The 21,787-nt window shown below is 40.9% G+C and overlaps 1 protein-coding gene and 1 long non-coding RNA gene across 4 annotated transcripts in view; one reads left to right on the forward strand and one right to left on the reverse strand.

Annotated features, from left to right (window-relative positions):
• The window catches only part of LOC133541057 (thyroid hormone receptor alpha), a 172,076-nt gene that overhangs the window by 10,263 nt on the left and 140,026 nt on the right, over window positions 1-21,787 (reverse strand). For all 3 annotated transcript variants that reach the window (XM_061884132.1, XM_061884133.1, XM_061884134.1), the window contains 3 exons: window positions 20,526-20,673; window positions 4,424-4,629; window positions 2,681-2,827 (listed from right to left, as the gene is read on the reverse strand). In XM_061884132.1, the coding sequence (XP_061740116.1) occupies window positions 2,681-2,827; window positions 4,424-4,629; window positions 20,526-20,673 (501 nt within the window). The remainder of the gene's footprint in view (window positions 1-2,680; window positions 2,828-4,423; window positions 4,630-20,525; window positions 20,674-21,787) is intronic.
• The window catches only part of LOC133541061 (uncharacterized), a 50,646-nt gene continuing 33,315 nt past the window's right edge, over window positions 4,457-21,787 (forward strand). The window contains exons 1-2 of the long non-coding RNA XR_009803785.1: window positions 4,457-4,636; window positions 7,028-7,133. This is a non-coding gene — a long non-coding RNA (uncharacterized LOC133541061). The remainder of the gene's footprint in view (window positions 4,637-7,027; window positions 7,134-21,787) is intronic.

Here is a 21,787-nt window from a genome sequence, read left to right on the forward strand (position 1 = left end):
AAAAAACATGGAGGCACACCACCAGCAGAAACGTAAAAAAATGAAACTCCATCAGGTTGTCTTTTTTTTTTTAAGTTTGTTGTTGTTTTCCTGTGTGTAGTGCTTTAGTTCCTGTCTTGTGCTGTTATTTTGGTGGCTCTTCCTGTTTTGTTGGTGTTTTCCTGTAGCAGCTTCACACCTTCCTTTTGAGTGCTGTTGCCTGACCTGCTTTGTATTGGCAAACAAGACTATTTCAGTTGTGCGGACGCTACCCTTCTCTGTGGGGACACTGTTGATTGTCATTTCATGTACGGACACACACTGTAAGTCTTTGCTGTTGTCCAGCATTCAATTTTTTTTTTTTTTACTTTGTATCTAGTTCAGTTTTACTTAGCATTTAAGTTTCACCTTAAAACTCATTTGTATACTCTAGCCTTTAAATAGACCTCCTTTTTAGACCAGTTGATCTGCCGCTTCTTTTCTTTTTCTCCTCTGTCCCCCCCTCCCTTGCGGTCAGATTGGCCATGGATGAAGTACTGGCTGTCCAAAGTCAAGACCCAGGATGGACCGCTCACCTGTGTATCAGTTGGGGCAATCTCTACGCTGCTGATCCCACTCCGCTTGGGATGGTTTCTTGTGGACGGGACTCTCGCTGCTGTCTTAGATCCGTTTTGAACTGAACTCTCGCGGCTGTGTTGGATCCACTATGGATTGAACTTTAACAGTATGATGTTAGACCCGCTCGACATCCATTGCTTTCGGTCCCCTCTCCAAGGTTCTCATAGTCATCATTGTCACTGTCACCGACGTCCCACTGGGTGTGAGTTTTCCTTGCCCTTATGTGGGTTCTTCCGAGGATGTCGTAGTCGTAGTGGTTTGTGCAGTCCTTTGAGACATTTGTGATTTAGGGCTATAAAAATAAACATTGATTGATTGATTGACTTTTGTTTTGCATAGTCATTCCTATGCTTCAGTGGCTTTTCCTAGCGGGACTTGCCTTCTGTTCATTTTTGGTTTAAGCGTAACATAACTTTTTACTGTACCTGCACGATGTGTCCCGCTGTGCTCTGCATATTGGGATCACGACAAACTATCCTCGAAGCATTCCAACTTCTACAAAGCAATGAACTACCTTCTGACACCTACTGATATGGAGTATTACATGGTTACCCTGCCAAGCTCCATACAGCACAGACACTAGACAACGGCACATTATTTGCAGATTATAAAGATTGATTTACAAATAATATTTTTTGGACCAATTAGGGGAAGTTGCATAATTTCCCACGGCACACCAGACAATATTTCACAGCACACTAGTGTGCCGAGGCACAGTGGTTGAAAAACACTGACTTAATAGATCAATAAATTGTGGAATGCTTGAAAACAAATAATATGTTCCTCTTACATGAGGGACAGCGGTAATGGTCCACACTGTGACTTCCTGATCAGTGCAAAGCAGGGACACGCTGATCGATGGCCCACAAATCAGTATTGGACGACGTTTGTGGAAAAAGTATGTGATCGCCATTGCCGATGAATGCCTTTCAATGCCGACAGCTAAGCTAAAACTTGGCTTAAACTGCTACATTTTGTAATGTATTTATGGAGAGTGATATTGACAGTTTAACAATATCAACACAATATTGAAAAAGTCAATAACTAAACAAACGCGACGATTATCAAGTACTCATTTAAATCCTTTAGTGTTGCCATCAAAGTCCTCCTGTGTCCAGGAAGCTATCAATGAATTTGTAAACAAGAACAAAAACAACCATACATCCATCCATGCATTTTCTACTGCTTGTCCCTTTATGGGGTCGCTGGAGCCTATCTCGGCTGCATTCGGGCGGAAGGCGGTGTACACTCTGGACAAGTCGCCACCTCATCGCAGGGCCAACACATACAGGATTTTGATAAAATAAAAATATTGATGTAATCCTTCTAGTATTAAGCCTATACTGATACAACCCTTGGTATCAACACCACCAATCTATGGATGTGTTGTGTACTTCTTGCCGCAACATTACTGACACACCGACAATGGCTCTTAAGCTATCTTCTCTCTAGTACGCAGGCTCCATCTAGTGGTTTGCCAAAGAATCACTTGATTAAAGTACAGTGTTTTATTTTCCTTTGTTCAAACACAGTGTAGGGTTACTGTGTGTAGATTTACAGTGGCCAAAAGTATTAAACATACTTTTTCATGAAAACTTAGGCCTACTCGCTGTTGTATTTTAATGTTGGTCATTATGGTGGTACTTGGAGAGCCAAGTTTTTTCTGAGATGGTAGTTGGTGACAACCACCGATCTAAATAATCCACTCGTTAGTTTCCTGTTAACAACTGCTTACATTCTGCTGCAAATCGGTTCCATCTATATTTCTTAATGTTTACTAAGCACTTATTTCTTGGTGTTTTTTAAAGTTCTCGTTGTGTAACATGTTTAGCCACGTACTATAATGATAATATGTAATGATACTAAGAAGAAGTAAGTTTTATTATCTTAGACGAGCGGCATCTACACTGTGTATGAAGAAACATAATTCGCTGCTTGTCATCCGCGGGACTTAAAATAAACAGTGTCAGCCAGAGATGATCAACATTTCAAAGCATTAATCGGCAATGTCGATCACATAATTTTTCATGATACTGATCGCTGGCTGACCGATCGACGCGTCCCGAGTTGACGTATGACCTACCTCTGAGAACATGGGCAGTTTTTTGGCGAAGTCCACCACACGTGTGATGGCCGGTGTCATGATCTTGGTGAACTCACTGAAGGCTTCCAGGTCCACCTTATCTCCTTCGGACGTGGGCACCACTTTGCCCTGGCCAATATCATCTGACTGGAAACAAATATGGAATGATTCATTGTGAAGTGAATTGTGATGTGAATTATATTTATATAGCGCTTTTCTCTAGTGACTCAAAGCGCTTTACATAGTGAAACCCAATATCTAAGTTACATTTTAAACCAGTGTGGGTGGCACTGGGAGCAGGTGGGTAAAGTGTCTTGCCCAAGGACACAACGGCAGTGACTAGGATGGCAGAAGCGGGAATCGAACCTGCAACCCTCAAGTTGCTGGCACGGCCACTCTACCAACTGAGCTATGCCGCCCCATATGGGTAAAACACTTTAAATGTTGAGCTACTGTTTAACATGTTTGACATTGTATTGAGTATTTTGTCCATTGCCATTAATTGTCTTTTTTTCCTATAATAAATTTTAAAAAAAAGTCTAAATTGGTGATAAAATAATCAGATTTTTAAGTTCATGAAAAGGCAAGATTTGTTAGGTTAGATTTTAATAAATGACTGCCTCTAACATGAAAAGATGAGCTGCATGTAACCAGTTCCAGTTAATGGAACCGTTCCAAAAGAAAACATACGGTGTGAGAATATTTACCATGAGCAATATTTATTGACATAAGTACAAATGAGCCGTTGCCTACAACACGTGACTATTAATACACAACAGCTACAAGAAAGTACTTGCATGGAAATTGCACATGAGACATAGAATTCTGTGGGGTGGGAATTACCCAAAAAAATCACATGACTTCTACCCTCAAGCACTGCACTTTATGAATGCAGTTCTAACTGCTATATTACTGAAACTGTGATTGTCTTTTAAAAAACGTTTTCGTTTTGGAAAGTCATAAAAAATTAACTTTCAAGAAAGCATAATGTAAATTAGGTTATAGTGCTTATATATGTATAAAAAAATATGCTTAAATATATATATATATATATATATATATATATGTATATATATATATATACATATACACATACATATACATATATATATATATATACATATATATATATATATATATATATATATACATATATATATATATATATACACACATACACACACACATACGCACGCACACAATACAGGCCAAAAGTTTGGACACACCTTTTCATTTAATGCATTTCTTGACTATTTACATTGTAGATTGTCACTGAAGGCATCAAAACTATGAATGAGTTATGTTCTTAACAAAAAAAGGTGAAATAACTGAAAACATGTTTTGTATTCTAGTTTCTTCAAAATAGCCACCCTTTGCTCTGAGTACTGCTTTGCACACTCTTGGCATTCTCTCGATGAGCTTCAAGCACACCTATGAAAGTGAAAACCATTTCAGGTGACGGTGACTACCTCTTAAAGCTCATCGAGAGAATGCCAAGCGTTTGCAACGCAGCAATCAGAGTAAAGGGTGGCTATTTTGAAGAAACTGAAATATAAAATATGTTTTCAGTTATTTCACCTTTTTTTGTTAAGTACATCACTCCACAGTCATAGCTTTGATGCCTTCAGTGACAATCTACAATGTAAATAATCATGAAAATAAACAAAATGCATTGAATGAGGAGAAGGTCTGTCTAAACTTTAGGCCAGTACTGTACATATTTTTAAAATGTTTCAGTCTCACCAGAAACTTGCGCTTTTGTTTCCAGGTGGATCCCTGTGCGTTGGTGTTCCGATGGGCATCCGTTACCATGCGGATCAGCTCCCACTCCGTGGTGTTCGGCTCCGGCCTGACCTGCAATGTCCGCACCAACTCCTCCCTTTTTCTTTTCTCACGGTTTTCCTCGATGAGACGCCGCTTGGCCACACGCTTGGAGTCATCCAGGACCACTGAAAGGTCAGCGGAGAGTGAGGTGATTTTGTGCAGTTAAGTTTTTTATTTCCTCGGTTGGGACAGTTTGGAACTGAATTCCGGCTAGACGACAAACGGTACAAACACTAGTTTGTTTTAGGGTGCTTTCACGATTCAATCATTCGATGTGAACATTCTGAGCGAAACAAATTGCACTGTTCTCTGATTGATGCAAGAATGTACACAATACACAAACATGTAAAGTGTTGTGCACAAATATTAGAACAATTGTCAAATCTTAAGATACTGGTGATTTATTTGTTCCCAGAAACAAAATTTCACTTTAAAGGGGGAACATTATCACCATTTCAGAAGGGTTAAAACCAATAAAAATCAGTTCCCAGTGAATTATTTTATTTTTCGAAGTTTTTTTCAAAATTTTACCCATCATGGAATATCCCGAAAAAACGCTTTAAAGTGCCTGATTTTCGCTATCTGTAAATCCACCGTCCATTTTCCTGTGACGTCATCTAGTGATGCCAACACGGCGGATAGCACAGCAAGATATAGCGACATTAGCTCGGATTTCAGCGGCTTAAGCGATTCAACAGATTACGCATGTATTAAAACGGATGGTTTGAGTATGGAGGCAGATAGCGAAAACGAAATTGAAGAAGAAACTTAAGCTATTGAGCGAAGAGCTATTGAAGCTATTCGGCGATCACCTTCTAACCAACGATTGAGTGTCGCAGGGTATCCATACATCTATGTGCCATGTCTGTCGTAGCAGACCAAACGAGGGACTTTCGCATCTTTTGACACTGGAGCAACTTAAATCTGTCGATTGGTAAGTGTTTGTTTGGCATTAAATGTGGGTGGAGGGAAAGGCTGGATGCAAATATAGCTACAAATGTACATATAGCTATCCTAAATAGCATGTTAGCATCGATTAGCTGGCAGTCATGCCGCGACCAAATATGTCTGATTAGCACATAAGTCAATAACATCAACAAAACTCACCTTTGTGATTTCGTTGACTTTATCGTTGGAAATGCATCTGCTTTGAGTGTCGCAGTATATCTATACATCTCTGTGCCATGACTGTCGTAGCATCGCCAGTAAAATGTGCAGACCAAACGATTAGCATGCCGTGCTAATCAATGCACACTCCACGTAAATCAACTTGAATTCATCCCTGATCGTGTTGTTACACCCTCCGACAACACACAGACGAGGCATAATGTCTCCAAGGTACGGAAAACAGTCGAAAAAACGGAAAATACCAGATCTGATTTGACTCAGTTTTTGTAATGTGTTTGAGAAAATGGCGGATTATCGCTCCGAGAGCGAATAATAGAAAGGCGTTTCATTCGCCAAAATTCACCCGTTTAGAGTTCGGAAATTGGTTAAAAAAAATAAGGTCTTTTTTCTGCGACATCAAGGTATATATTCTCGCTTACATAGGTCTGGTGATAATGTTCCCCTTTAAGGGCCAAGGTACTGAGAATATTTTGCCTACAAATGTATCAGTCCAGTCCTTTTTCACATTTCAGTCTTAATATTTAGTGTGGCAATAGCACATCTTTCTGGCATTGTGTTGATATATTTGCAGAGAGTTACAAACTCTGTGCTCTCAAAGCTCATTCCAGAGAGTTTCCGTAGAGCATACATTTCATCTGTGCAAATTCCTTCCAACTCATCCCTCATTATGTTTCTGGAACATTCATTATGTAATATGCGTATGGTTAAACGTTCTACTATGAAAGAAACAAGGGTTTAATGGCGAGTTTGGGGTAATGTCATTGAAAAGAAATGTAATTTTCCAGTTCAGGTTAAGTGTTGTGATATTTTTGCACACCACTGTACAAATTAACTGTATGGAATAGGAAGTGAACCAGTACTGTTGTTATGGCTAGGCGTTCTCCGCTTTGGAAATCCTGCATCTGTGCACCTGTATGAATCAAAGATATCCTAAATAATGCAGATTTTTTGTATTTTTTCACACTCCAAACAATTAAGTGTTTGATTTATTAGGTTGTTTTTTGTGTAGTTTTTTTCTGGGAAACTAAAATCTCTACCAGCATGTCTTGCGACCCATGATTTTCGATATCTTCACATGAATCCATTACCAGCGGTAATGTATCGTACAATAGATTCTTTAACAGTTTGTAGCATGAAACATGTATTATAAAGGACAATATATAAAAATATAGCGTTATTTAGTGCAGTGTTTTTCAACCACTGTGCCGTGGCACACTCGTCTGCCGTGAGATACAGTCTAGTGTGCTGTGGGAAATTATGTAATTTCACCTTTTTGGGTTAAAAATATGTTTTACAAAACAGTAATTATAATCTGCAAATAATGTGCCGTTGCTGAGTGTCTGTACTATGCGGGGCTCAGCAGAGTAACCATGTTATTCTCTTCCATATCCGTAGGTGGCAGCCAGTAGCTAAACGCTCAATAGATGTCGGGAACAACGGTGATGCTTTGTCGTGATCACAATATGCAGGCGACAGCGGGAGGCAACTTGCAGGTAAAAAGGTATGTAATGCTTAAACCCAAAATAAACAAAAGGTGGGTGCCCCTAAGAAAATACATTAAAGCTTAGGGATGGCTATGCAGAACGAAACTAAAACTGAACTGGCTACAAAGTAAAGAAAAAACAGAATGCTGGACGACAGCAAAGACTTACAGCGTGTGGAGCAGACAGCGTCCACAAAGTACATCCGTACATGACATGACAATCAACACTGTCCACACAAAAAGAGATAGCAACAACTTAAATGTTCTTGATTGCTAAAACAAAGCAGGTGCGGGGAATAGCGCCCAAAGGAAGACTGCAACAGGAAAATAGCAACCAATCAGGAAAAGCCAGCAAAATAGGAGCACAAGACAAGAACTAAAACACAATGCACGGGAAAACACCAAAAAACTTAAAATAAGTCACGGTGTGATTTGACAGGTCGTGACTGTACACCTACTTTGAGACAAAGAGCTATAGTGATGAATGCTTGTTTATGGTTTAAATTAATTTCCAACAATTGTGACAATAACTTTTTATCGTCTACTGAGTTACATTTTTTAATGAATTCTGCTGGTGGTGTGCCTCCGGATTTTTTCAAAGAAAAAAATGCACCTTGACTCCAAAAAGTTTGAAAAACACTGATTTAGCGTACTGTTTGTGTTCATGTGAAAGATTCCTTTAATTACCGTTCCACATTCTTTAGGTACATATACATGCGCAAATGCAAGGGGTGCATGAATTCCATTAGGTGTGCATGTCTCCTCAAAACACCGGTAAACACACACAAAAAAACTTTGCCATCACATTTAAAAGTATATAAAGTAGTAATGTCTTAGAATAGTTAACTATTCCATGGGACACATTTATTGGGGAGTTGGTACCCCCTGCGTATAGTGTGTGTGTTGGGAGGATGTTCTGAGATGTAAAATGCGGAATGCGGGGCCAATCGACATGTGCCACCGCCAGATAGGAGCCCCTTGTCGGATACGTAGCACGCTGTGTCAACACGAACCTCAGGTAGTGGGACCTGGCGCGCTGCTCGGGTGTAGCTTTGACTAGATTGTTCGGGCATACATAAAGCCTCCATCACTGCTCCCGTCTGGCAACAGTAATGGTTCTTCTCCTAGTTCACCTACAGCACAGGTGTCAAACTCAAGGCACGAGGGCCAGATCTGGCATTCCACCTCATTTTATGTGCCCCACAAAAGCCTTAAAATAATGTGCGTCAATAAAGTACTTTATTTTTCCTATTGAACATTGTATAATTTGACATAACAAATGTTTATCTTCTAAACTTTAATATTTGATTATGCAACAAAATATTCTAAGCATTTATATATATATATAAAACATATACATATATATAAATGCTGTATATACCGGTACACAAAAATGTGAAATTAAATATGAAAAAATATATACACACATATACTGTATATATGTGTGTTTGTGTGTATCTATATACTGTATATGTATCGCTCTCGTTCTCTCACACTCTCTATCCATAGACAGACAGACAGTACAGGCCAAAAGTTTGGACACGCTTTCTCATTCAATGCGGTTTCTTTATTTTCATGACTATTTACATTGTAGATTGTCACTGAAGTCATCAAAAATGGACACGTGGAGTTATGTACTTAACAACAAAAAAAAGGTGAAATAAATGAAAACATGTTTTCCAAAAACTGCTTTGCACACTCTTGGCATTCTCTCAATGAGCTTCAAGCACACCTGTGAAGTGAAAACCATTTCAGATGACTACCTCTTAAAGCTCACAAGCAGTAATCAGAGCAAAGGGTGGCTATTTTTAAGGAAGTAGAATATAAAACATGTTTTCTGTTATATCACCTTTTTTTGTTAAGTAGATAACGGTACGTGTTCATTCATAGTTTTGAGGCTTTCAGTGACAATCTACAATGTAAAAAGTCATGGAAATTATGAAAACGCATTGAATGAGTAGAAGGTGTGTCCAAACTTTTGCCCTGTGCTGTGTATATATATATATATATATATATATACACATATATATACATATATATTTAAAGAAACATCGTCTTAATGGTGAAAATAAAGTGTTGAGCATATGGTAAATATAAAAACATTTCAACCACATACTTGGTTAACCTGAAGACAACAGGTCAGCAGGTCACTGGTTTGAACTACTTATAGTTAGCTAAATATTATGAGAATTAAACGTTGGGTTTATTTGGATGGACGCCAGGAGTGTACGTTTGTATTGTACACCATAATTTGAAAGCTGGGCCATATACTGCTGTATTTGTTCCGGAGCAGACATGTGACTATAACAACTCAGTACCCTCTGTGTTGTACTGAATGTTCCATACTGAAAAATCCATTATGAATGCATGTACCGTATAACCCGGAATCGAGGCCAGATTGTTGCCTCTGAGCATTTCTGTACCCTTAACAGGGAGTCATAGCAGTGCTAACAGTAGGTAACTGTTTACATGGGGGTGCTTGGTAGAATAAGCTTATTGTAGGTGCTGCTGTCACACCGCAGGTCCTGATGTCTTAAAATCACATGCTGGTGTTTTACATCATAGTGTAAGTTCAATGTCAACAAGACTGTGTAAAATAAGGCTTTAGAGGCTAAATGGAAATCTAATCTCTAATTGCTAGTAAGGAGGACACAAAATAACTCAGCTGTGAACTTTTGTGGCAGTATGAAAGCAGGGTTGCGAATATCATTACTATTTCTATTCCGTGTTGTGATGAAAGCGACAAAATGAGTTGTCGACTATTCTTAGAGTGTGTGATTTGATGTCCTTTTGTGCATGTATTGAAGAGTTGTTCATCCGACGTGGAGTTTATTACTTGCTACGATCCCTTGGATTGGCTGACACACGTCAACATAAGCGGTCGTCAACAGTGTAGTAAAAGTGAAACTTGCATACATTACTTGCATGTTGACTTATTTAAGGATTTTTGAACCGACAGACATTTTTACTTACATTTGTGCCAATACATGCATTTTGTCATGTGCTGTCAAGCAATTCATTTTAAATCAGACTAGTCGCACTTTTGAATTTTGATTATTCGTGATTAATCACAGTGAATGATTTGCTTGCATAATTTAAATTACCTTAAAAAAACTATATGTTTTTCACAAATGCATTTTTATTGTAAGAATGTTATACATGATACCAATTATTGGTACCTGGGAATCGATACCAGTACTTAATGGTACTGATTTTCAGAATTTTTGTGTATGTTTACATGGTTATAAATGTTAATTGTTTAATAATAAAACCATTTTAAAAACAATTTAACTTTTACTAGTCAGTTGTGACTAGTTACTAGTCAGTTGTGCTCCTCTCTGAGCTGCCACCTTATCGTGGTAGAGGAGTTTGCGTGTCCCAATGATCCTAGGAGATATGTTGTCCTGGGGCTTTATGCCCCCAGGTAGGGTCTCCCAAGGCAAACAGGTTCTAGGTGAGGGATCAGACAAAGAGCAGTTCGAAGACCTTTATGAAGAAGAAAAAACATAGACCCAGATTTCCCCCGCCCGGACGCGGGTCACCGGGGCCTCCCTCTGGAGCCAGGCCCAGAGGTGGGGCACGATGGCGAGCGCCTGGTGGCCGGGCCTGTTCCCATGGGGCCCGGCCGGGCACAGCCCGAAGAGGTAACGTGGGTCACCCCTCCAACGGGCTCACCACCCATAGCCGGGGCCATAGAGGTCGGGTGCAATGTGAGCTGGGCGGCAGCCGAAGGCAGGGCACTTGGCGGTCCGATCCTCGGCTACAGAAGCTAGCTCTTGGGACGTGGAACGTCACCTCACTGGGGGGGAAAGAGCCTGAGCTAGTGCGCGAAGTCGAGAAGTTCCGGCTGGATATAGTCGGACTCACTTCGACGCACAGCAAGGGCTCTGGAACCACTTCTCTCGAGAGGGACTGGACCCTCTTCCACTCTGGCGTTGCCGGCAGTGAGAGGCGACGGGCTGGGGTGGCAATTCTTGTTGCCCCCCGGCTCAAAGCCTGCACGTTGGAGTTTAACCCGGTGGACGAAAGGGTAGCCTCCCTCCGCCTTCGGGTGGGGGGACGGGTCCTGACTGTTGTTTGTGCTTATGCACCAAACAGCAGTTCAGAGTACCCACCCTTTTTGGGAGCACTCGAGGGAGTACTGGAAAGTGCTCCTCCGGGTGATTCCCTTGTCCTACTGGGGGACTTCAACGCTCACGTTGGCAACGACAGTGAAACCTGGAGAGGCGTGATTGGGAAGAATGGCCGCCCGGATCTGAACCCGAGTGGTGTTTTGTTATTGGACTTTTGTGCTCGTCACAGTTTGTCCATAACAAACACCATGTTCAAACATAAGGGTGTCCATATGTGCACTTGGCACCAGGACACCCTAGGCCGCAGTTCCATGATCAACTTTGTAGTTGTGTCATCGGATTTGCGGCCTTATGTTTTGGACACTCGGGTGAAGAGAGGGGCGGAGCTTTCTACCGATCACCACCTGGTGGTGAGTTGGCTGCGATGGTGGGGGAGGATGCCGGACAGACCTGGGAGGCCCAAACGCATTGTAAGGGTTTGCTGGGAACGTCTGGCAGAATCTCCTGTCAGAGAAAGTTTCAATTCCCACCTCCGGAAGAACTTTGAACATGTCACGAGGGAGGTGCTGGACATTGAGTCCGAGTGGACCATGTTCCGCACCTCTATTGTCGAGGCGGCTGATCGGAGCTGTGGCCGCAAGGTAGTTGGTGCTTGTCGGGGCGGAAATCCTAAAACCCCTTGGTGGACACCAGCGGTGAGGGATGCCGTCAAGCTGAAGAAGGAGTCCTATCGGGTCCTTTTGGCTCATAGGACTCCGGAGGCAGTGGACAGGTACCGACAGGCCAAGCGGTGTGCAGCTTCAGCGGTCGCGGAGGCAAAAACTCAGATATGGGAGGAGTTCGGGGAAGCCATGGAAAACGACTTCCGGACGGCTTCGAAGCGATTCTCGACCACCATACGCTGCCTCAGGAAGGGGAAGGAGTGCACTATCAACACCGTGTATGGTGCGGATGGTGTTCTGCTGACCTCGACTGCAGATGTTGTGGATAGGTGGAATGAATACTTCGAAGACCTCCTCAATCCCACCAACACGTCTTCCTATGAGGAAGCAGTGCCTGGGGAATCTGTGGTGGACTCTCCTATTTCTGGGGCTGAGGTCGCTGAGGTAGTTAAAAAGCTCCTCGGTGGCAAGGCCCCAGGGGTGGATGAGGCCCGCCCGGAGTTCCTTAAGGCTCTGGATGCTGTGGGGCTGTCTTGGTTGAAAAGACTCTGCAGCATCGCGTGGACATCGGGGGCGGTACCTCTGGATTGGTAGACCGGGGTGGTGGTTCCTCTCTTTAAGAAGGGGGGCCGGAGGGTGTGTTCAAACTATCGTGGGATCACACTCCTCAGCCTTCCCGGTAAGGTTTATTCAGGTGTACTGGAGAGGAGGCTTCGCCGGATAGTCGAACCTCGGATTCAGGAGGAACAGTGTGGTTTTCGTCCTGGTCGTGGAACTGTGGACCAGCTCTATACTCTCCGCAGGGTTCTTGAGGGTGCATGGGAGTTTGCCCAACCAGTCTACATGTGCTTCGTAGACTTGGAGAAGGCATTCGACCGTGTGCCTCGGGAAGTCCTGTGGGGAGTGCTCAGAGAGTATAGGGTACCGGACTGTCTTATTGTGGCGGTGCGCTCCCTGTACGATCAGTGCCAGAGCTTGGTCCGCATTGCTGGCAGTAAGTCGAACACATTTCCAGTGAGGGTTGGACTCCGCCAAGGCTGTCCTTTGTCACCGATTCTGTTCATAACTTTTATGGACAGAATTTCTAGGCGCAGTGAAGGTGTTGAGGGGTTCCGGTTTGGTGACCGCGGGGTTAGGTCTCTGCTTTTTGCAGATGATGTGGTCCTGATGGCTTCATCTGACCGGGATCTTCAGATCTCACTGGATCGGTTCGCAGCCGAGTGTGAAGCGACCGGAATGAGAATCAGCACCTCCAAGTCCGAGTCCATGGTTCTCGCCCGGAAAAGGGTGGAATGCCATCACCGGGTTGGGGAGGAGACCCTGCCCCAAGTGGAGGAGTTCAAGTACCTAGGAGTCTTGTTCACGAGTGGGGGAAGAGTGGATCGTGAGATCGACAGGCGGATCGGTGCGGCGTCTTCAGTAATGCGGACGTTGTACCGATCTGTTGTGGTGAAGAAGGAGCTGAGCCGGAAGGCAAAGCTCTCAATTTACCGGTCGATCCACGTTCCCATCCTCACCTATGGTCATGAGCTTTGGGTTATGACCGAAAGGATAAGATCACGGGTACAAGCGGCCGAAATGAGTTTCCTCCGCCGTGTGGCGGGGCTCTCCCTTAGAGATAGGGTGAGAAGCTCTGCCATCCGGGAGGAACTCAAAGTAAAGCCGCTGCTCCTCCACATCGAGAGGAGCCAGATGAGGTGGTTCGGGCATCTGGTCAGGATGCCACCCGAACGCCTCCCTAGGGAGGTGTTTAGGGCACGTCCAACCGGTAGGAGGCCACGGGGAAGACCCAGGACACGTTGGGAAGACTATGTCTCCCGGCTGGCCTGGGAACGCCTCGGGATCCCCCGGGAAGGGCTAGACGAAGTGGCTGGGGAGAGGGAAGTCTGGGTTTCTCTGCTTAGGCTGTTGCCCCCGCGACCCGACCTCGGATAAGCGGAAGAAGATGGATGGATGGATGGATGGTCAGTTGTTATATCTTTATTTCTTACACTTCTGAGTCTCATTTGCAAGTATTATATTTTAAACTGTAGATGCACTGGCCATTCCAAAACATTAGACGGCAGTAGTGTAAAAGCTACGGTGTGTTGTCTAGTCAGGAAGTTGCCTTTGCTATTAAGTTGAATGTGCCAGTCTAGTATTTTGTTGGGACCTACATAGTGGTTCATACTGTATGCGTTGTACCTATGGTCAAATTGCCATGAAAAATCATGTCGGCATTATTTAGTATGTTACCTAATGTTTGTATCTGTTGATGAATGAGAAGCAATATGCAACGCCTTGTGAATCATTACGACAGACAAGCTACATTAAAGATCTGTCTCAACTCAATATTGATATCGGTGCGATATAACCTATTAGCATGGATCAAAAAGGTCTGATATTAAAGGGGAATTGCACTTTTTTAAGGAATTTTGCCTGTGGTTCACAATCATAAGAGACAAGAAACACACACATTTTTATTTTTTTGAATTTTAAAGAAAATAAAAATAAAAATTTAAAAACGGTCCGAAGATGCGGCTAATGGGAGTCACGGTTGTAGCCGTCAAAGCCCTCTAAGAGAACTTCAAAACCCTCTATCAACGTTTTCTATACACACTGCAAATACATCTATAATGTAGTAACAGACAAATTCATGACAATATGTAATATATACAATATTTGACACATTTTAATGAATGATTTCTTCAGCGCATTGATTTTTGTTTCCATTGCAACGCACGTCCGACTTCTTGAAACAAATGTGTGTCCTACTTGCGGAAACAAACGCGCGTGTGTGTTGTAATCACGGCAGAATCGATGACAAGACAACAAAGACGGCTATTTTCGGACAAATGAGGATTTACAAGCTCATATTTTTGAAGCTGAACATACTGAGGATAAACTACTGCTAGTAGAAGCTGGCACAAAGGAAGGGTGCGTCTTTGGTGCAGACAGAAGCCGAGAGAGTGAGGTGAAAGTGACTTTTGACACTAGAAATGTAGAACATGAAGCCAGGCTATTTCGACCTAAATGAAAAAAACGTCTCCGGCCAGCTGGACCAAACGCACAACTGTCCATCCGGTGAGTCACTTTAATATCGATCATGATACACGCAGCACGTCATGCATGTTAGTACAACTACAGTACATACGCTGTCTGGCTAGCTGTGTACAAACAAAACATTAAATGTGGGCTAATACTTTACAGGTACTGTAATTGGATTGTTCATGTTTTTCAATCAGTACAGATTGATGTTCTATCGCATTGTGTAACTCAAACCCGTAGAAGCAAACTTATCTCTTTCCGTTGTTAGCTTTTACAGCTAATACCGAAGCATGCTGATGTGTTACTACGCTAAAAAAAGAGTTCCAATACAATAACAATGTCACTACAGCTTGGTTATTATACAGGTTATGGAACGTAAATGAAGTATTGTTGACCGTTTTTGAATGCATTTAAAATTTTATTAAAAAAATGGATTGCTCCTATTAGCTGCATTGCTAGCCACCAATAATGAGCATATTCTTTTACACGTTATAATGCAAAGAAAACCCCCAAAAACTCTTGTCTTCTTGTATTTCAGAAGGATCATGAATGATAGGCTAAATTTTAAAAAATTGCAGTTCCCTTTTAACCGCCGATATAAGCTGTCCATTCCAGGCTCCGCTCCAACAATTCTGTCAATCATTAATGGGAGCACAGGTGATCAAAAAACAGTTGTGTACTGGAAGAAAGTAGCTTTAACATCAATAATACAAATCTTATATGGCTTATAATACAATACTTCTGAACTATATTTGATTAGTTTTAGCACAGGTTTATCAACCATGCGGCAGATTCAACCAGGCCTGCGAGATGAGTTTGCTTGTGTAAAATTGAGCTGCATTTTTATATTTAAAAAACTGCTTTTCTAATAGTGTCCATTGGATGTCACAATAGCAATTCTGTTAGGCAAGCAAATAGTTTATATCGGGGCGAGCAAGTATACTCAGCAAGAGGTCCTCCCCCTCGACCCAACGTAAAACAAACAGGAGTAAAATATACAATCGGTAACTTAACTGCATCAGACACTGCACATTGATATAGTTCTGTGGAAATGATTGTCTGCTATGCAAATTTATAGAAAGTCAAGAATGGAAATGACAAATGAACTAGTTGATACATTGAAGAGTTTTTATTTATGCTTGATTTTGTTTTTGTTGAATTCTAGATGGGCTGTGACTTAAAGTTTAAATTGTTTTGTAGAAACACACTAAGATTAAGTCTAAATTCATTGTGTTCTTAATGGTGTTTTTGAAACTCAGAATCTTTTGCTACCCCAAAGTCTTTTGTGAAGAGGATTATTTGAACATTTTCAGAATGTCCTTCTTGTATTTTGGGTCGAAGTAAAACAAAGAAAATCTGAAGTTGTTGTAGTTGTATTTTTAAGTTATTATGCCCTGATTTTACCTGTCCGGCCCACGTGAGAATAGATTTTCCTCCATGTGGACCCTAGGCTGAAATTTGTATAAAAATGCCCCCCCGCCCCTGCCCCCACATTATGTTCTGTATTATTTTCCCTTACTGTACCGTAAATCAGTGGTTCTCAAATGGGGGTACGCGTGCCCCTGGGGGTACTTGAAGGTATGCCAAAGGGTACGTGACATTTTTTGAAAGTATTCTAAAAATAGCAACAATTCAAAAATCCTTTATAAATATATTTATTAAATAATACTTCAAGAGAATATGAATTTAAGTTTATAAACTGTGAAAAAAAATACAACAATGCAATATTCAGTGTTGACAGCTAGATTTTTTGTGGACATATTCCATAAATATTGATGTTAAAGATTTCTTTTTTTGTGAAGAAATTTTTAGAATTAAGTTCATGAATCCAGATGGATCTCTATTACAATCCCCAAAGAAGGCACTTTAAGTTGATGATTACTCCTATGTGTAGAAATCTTTATTTATAATTGAATCACTTGTTTATTTTTCAACAAGGTTTTAGTTATTTTTATATCTTTTTTTTCCAAATAGTTCAAGAAAGACCACGACAAATGAGGAATATTTTGCACTCTTATACAACTTAATAGATCAGAAACTGATGACATAGTGCTGTATTTTACTTCTTTGTCTCATTTTTTCAGCCAAAAATGCTTTGCTCTGATTAGGGGGTACTTGAATTAAAAAAATGTTCACAGGGGGTACATCAATGAAAAAAGGTTGAGAACCATTGCCGTAAATTAACCAAAACGTTTTTCCTACATCTTTTTACTTTACTGTCAGTATCGATGTAAAATGGATCTATAGAGACCCTGACTACTAATTTGTGCTGATATCTTATTGGATAGATATTGGTACCGGCTAATAATCAAGGCTGCGATATCGGTAATGTACAGGAAGTGAAAAATTTCTATTAGATCATAGTGTTAACGATACCAATATTTTGGTACCAGTACTAAAATTATTCTGGTACTTTTGTAAATAAAGGGAACCAAAAATGAATGGCATTATTGGCTTCATATTAACAAAAAAATCCTAAGGTACATTAAACATATGTTTCTTAATGCAGTTAAGTCCTTAAATAAAATAGTGAACATACAAGACAACTTGTCTTTTAGTAGTAAATAAACAAACTAAAACTCCTAATTAGTCCTCTGAGGTATGCAGTAACATATTGTGTCATTTATCATTCTATTATTTTGTCAGGATTATTAAGGACAAATGGTAGAAAATTAATTATTAATGTACTTGTTCATTTACTGTTAATATCTGCTTACTTTCTCTTTTAACATGTTCTAGCTACACTTGTGTTGAAATGTAATAATCACTTATTCTTCTGTTGTTTGATACTTTACATTAGTTTTGGATGATACCAAAAAATTTGGTACCAATTTGACACCAAGTAGTTACAGGATCATACATTGGTCATATTCAAAGTCCTCATGTGTCCAGGGACATATTTCCTGAGTTTATAAACATAATATACATTTTAAAAAAACGAAAGAAGATGTTGTGATGCCAAAAGATATCAACATAATCATAGTAGTAACGAGTAGATACGTGCCTTTACTTGATATCATTACAGTGGATGTTAGGTGTAGATCCACCATTGGCGTTTGTTTACATTTTGATGCCGATGAGCTACAGTGTGTAGTGACGCACGTTTAGCTACTCCTCCTCCTGCAGGGATGATACTTACTTTATTTGTGACCATGGAGGGTAGGATTTGTGATTTAGAAATAGCAAAAACACTGCCGACGGCAGATGGACGTTAGCCATGTCTTAAAACATCTCTTCCTGAGGGGATTTCAGTGTTATAACTTCACCTTTATCGTTAGTTTTTAGGCCACAGCGTGTCCATTCTTCCTTTTCTGTCTACACATTGTGTCTTCTTAAGTACTCTTTGATTGTGTGCCGCCGAACATGCTCGTCTGCTCGTAAACCAGCAATGTCGCAACGTGACTTCGACGCGGGCACAGTAGGGTGCGGGACCGGTACTTTTTAAAGACGGTATCGTACCGAAAATTATTCATTAGTACCGCGGTACTACACTAATACGGGTAATCCCTACAACCATATTAGATAAACCCTTGTCTGTACCTACAAGATGGCCTACTTTTAACTGCTGCTATACAAAACGTGTTTTGCGAGTAAAGCTGAGGTGTTTACTCTAACTATTCAGTGTAAAAACAACTCAAAAACATATGAACTAAAAAAGTACAAAAAAATGATGTGATTTATATGCTGTGACAACCTGTTTGTATGTGTTGGCAGCTGTTCCAATCAGCCCATGAGGCATTGGCACACAATCTAACTTGATGAGATAGATCAAATTCCTCCACGTCAAATCAAGCATGCCTTCAGGGAGCGTGCTCTGAAAAAAAACTGGCTGAATATCAAATAATCGGATGGATCTTACAGTCTGACTCTCACGTGACTGATTAAAAAGTGAGTCTCCAAAACAATGTGCCGCTGCAAGGTTGTTGGGAAATTGGCATACATGTAACACAGACAAGACATGTTGCTTCATGTGAACTATTTGATGTCTGCTACTGTGTGGATTTTTTCATGTACAAACCCTATTTCAAATGAGTTGGGAAATTGTGTTAGAAGTAAATATAAACTGAATACAATGATTTGCAAATCCTTTTCAGCCCATATTCAATAGAATGCACTACAAAGACCACATATTTGATGTTCAAAGTCATAAACTTTTTTTTTTTTTGCAAATAATAATTAACTTAGAATTTCATGGCTGCAACATGTGCCAAAGTAGTTGGGAAAGGGCATGTTCACCACTGTTACATCACCTTTTCTTTTAACAATTCTCAATAAATGTTTGGGAACTGAGGAAACTAATTGTTGAAGCTTTGAAAGTTGAATTCTTTCCCATTCTTGTTTTGTATAGAGCTTCAGTCGTTCAACAGTCCGGGATCTCCGTTGTTGTATTTTATGCTTCATAATGCGCCACACATTTTCGGTGGGAGACAGGTCTGGATTGCAGGCGGGCCAGGAAAGTACCCGCACTCTTTTTTTTTACAAAGCCACGATGTTGTAACAAGTGCTGAACGTGGCTTAGCATTGTCTTGCTGAAATAAGCAGGGGCATCCATGAAAAACACGGCGCTTATATGGCAGCATATGTTGTTCCAAAACCTGTATGTACTTTTCAGCATTAATGGTGCCTTCACAGATGTGTAAGTTACCCATGCCTCTGGCATTAATGCACCCCCATACCATCACAGATATTGGCTTTTGAACTTTGCGTCGATAACAGTCTGGATGGTTCACTTCCCCTTTGGTCCAGATGACACGATGTCGAATATTTCCTAAAACAATTTGAAATGTGGACTCGTTAGACCACAGAACACTTTTCCACTTTGCATCAGTCCATCTTAGATGATCTTGGGCCCAGAGAAGCCGGTGGCGTTTCTGGATGTTGTTGATAAATGGCTTTCGCTTTGAATAGTAGAGCTTTAACTTGCACTTACAGATGAAGCGACAAACTGTATTTAGTGACAGTGGTTTTCTGAAGTGTTCCTGAGCCCATGTAGTGATATCCTTTAGAGATTGATGTCGGTTTTTGATACAGTGCCGTCTGAGGGATCGAAGGTCACGGCCATTCAATGTTGGTTTCCGGCCATGCCGCTTACGTGGAGTGATTTCTCCAGATCCTCTAAACCTTTTGATGATATTATGGACTGTAGATGTTGAAATCCCTAAATTTCTTGCAATTGCACTTTGAGAAACGTAGTTCTTAAACTGTTTGACTATTTGCTCACGCAGTTGTGGACAAAGGGGGTGTCCTTCGCCCCATCTTTTCTTGTTAAAGACTGAGCATTTTTTGGGAAGCTGTTTTTATAACTGTTCCCCATTAGCCTGCAAACCTGTGGGATTTTCCAAATAAGTGTTTGACGAGCATTCCTCAACTTTATCAGTATTTATTGCCACCTTTCCCAACTTCTTTGTCACATGTTGCTGGCGTCAAATTCTAAAGTTATTGATTATTTGCAAAAAAAAATATTTTTTTTATCAGTTTGAACATCAAATATGTTGCCTTTGTAGCATATTCAACTGAATATGGGTTGAAAATGATTTGCAAATCATTGTATTCTGTTTAAATTTACATTTAACACAATTTCCCAACTCATATGGAAACGGGGTTTGTACATCTGGTGGAGTAGAAATCAGAAGTGTCTGTGAACTCACAGTCCATGGCCATGCCCACAGAGGTGCACTTTTTAAATCGGCACAGCTGGCACTGGTTGCGGGTGATCTTGTCGATGATGCAGCAGCCTTCATATTTGCACGTGTACGACGGGTGGAGGTTCTTCTGGATGGTTCGACGGAAGAAACCCTGTCAGCGCAAAACACAAAGAGGGAGAGACGGAAGACTGAGACATGGTGGGACAACATTAGCAGGAAATCCCGATGCAACACGCGCTGTGCGTAGGGCCCTGCGACCTGTGGGTGGGGGACGGTTTTTGCATGAAGAAGCGCATGTAAAATGTCAAATAATGAATGATGGGGCGCTTCTAATGAAAGTTTAACATGAATATTTTCAATATAGTGGCCTCTATGGCGCACAACTCCAGTCCTTGTTTTGCAAGGCAGAGCTAGTGGATTTGAATCCCGATTGAAGTTGATTTAGGAAGGTTTAAAAACGCTTATTATGTTCATAACATTTTTTCGGGGGAAACCAAACTTTTTTTTTTCAAGGTTTCTCATTGTAATCCCATTAGGTTGAGTTTTTTCTTGCCCTGATGTGGCTTGTGTAGCCCTTTGAGACGCTGGTGATTTAGGGCTATATAAATAATCTTTGATTGATTGATTGATTTGATATGATTTTTAGGTAACACTTTAGTTTGGGGAACATATTCACCATTAATTAGTTGCTTATTAAAGTAACAAAGCCTTAATTGAGAGTTGTTTGGACACTAAGGGAACATATACGTAAGGGTTTGGGTTAGGGTTACTAATAAGCAATAATTCTGAGGTTACTGATGGAAGACTCTTAGTTAATGGCTTACAGGTTGTAGAATATGGACATGCAGAATAAGGAATTAATAAGTACTTAAAAATGACAAATTCAGAGCCAATATGTTACTAATTTGCATGTTAATTAGAAAACTAATTAATGGTGAATATATGTTCCCCCTACTTAAGTGTTACTATGTTAGTACTTAATTATTTAAAAAGGTATAACAGTGTTTCACATAACAAATACAATCCTTTCTAGGGCCCAGGTTTAGCCCGGGTACGCCGAAAAACGCCATTTCCAAACTCTGTCTTGGTTAAAGTACGGCAAAACATTGCGTTTATCAAACTAGTCTGTTCGCAGAGTCGCTGCTTTTCATTGAGCACAACTGCAAAATAAGCCATTATGAGGCCAAAGAAAGTTGCAAGTGACAACACTTTGGCAAAGACAGTGAGAAACACTTTTGAATTCAAGGAAGAACTCTGGTAACTGG

Source organism: Nerophis ophidion, linkage group LG23, assembly GCF_033978795.1.
Source record: "Nerophis ophidion isolate RoL-2023_Sa linkage group LG23, RoL_Noph_v1.0, whole genome shotgun sequence".
NCBI lineage: Eukaryota > Metazoa > Chordata > Actinopteri > Syngnathiformes > Syngnathidae > Nerophis > Nerophis ophidion.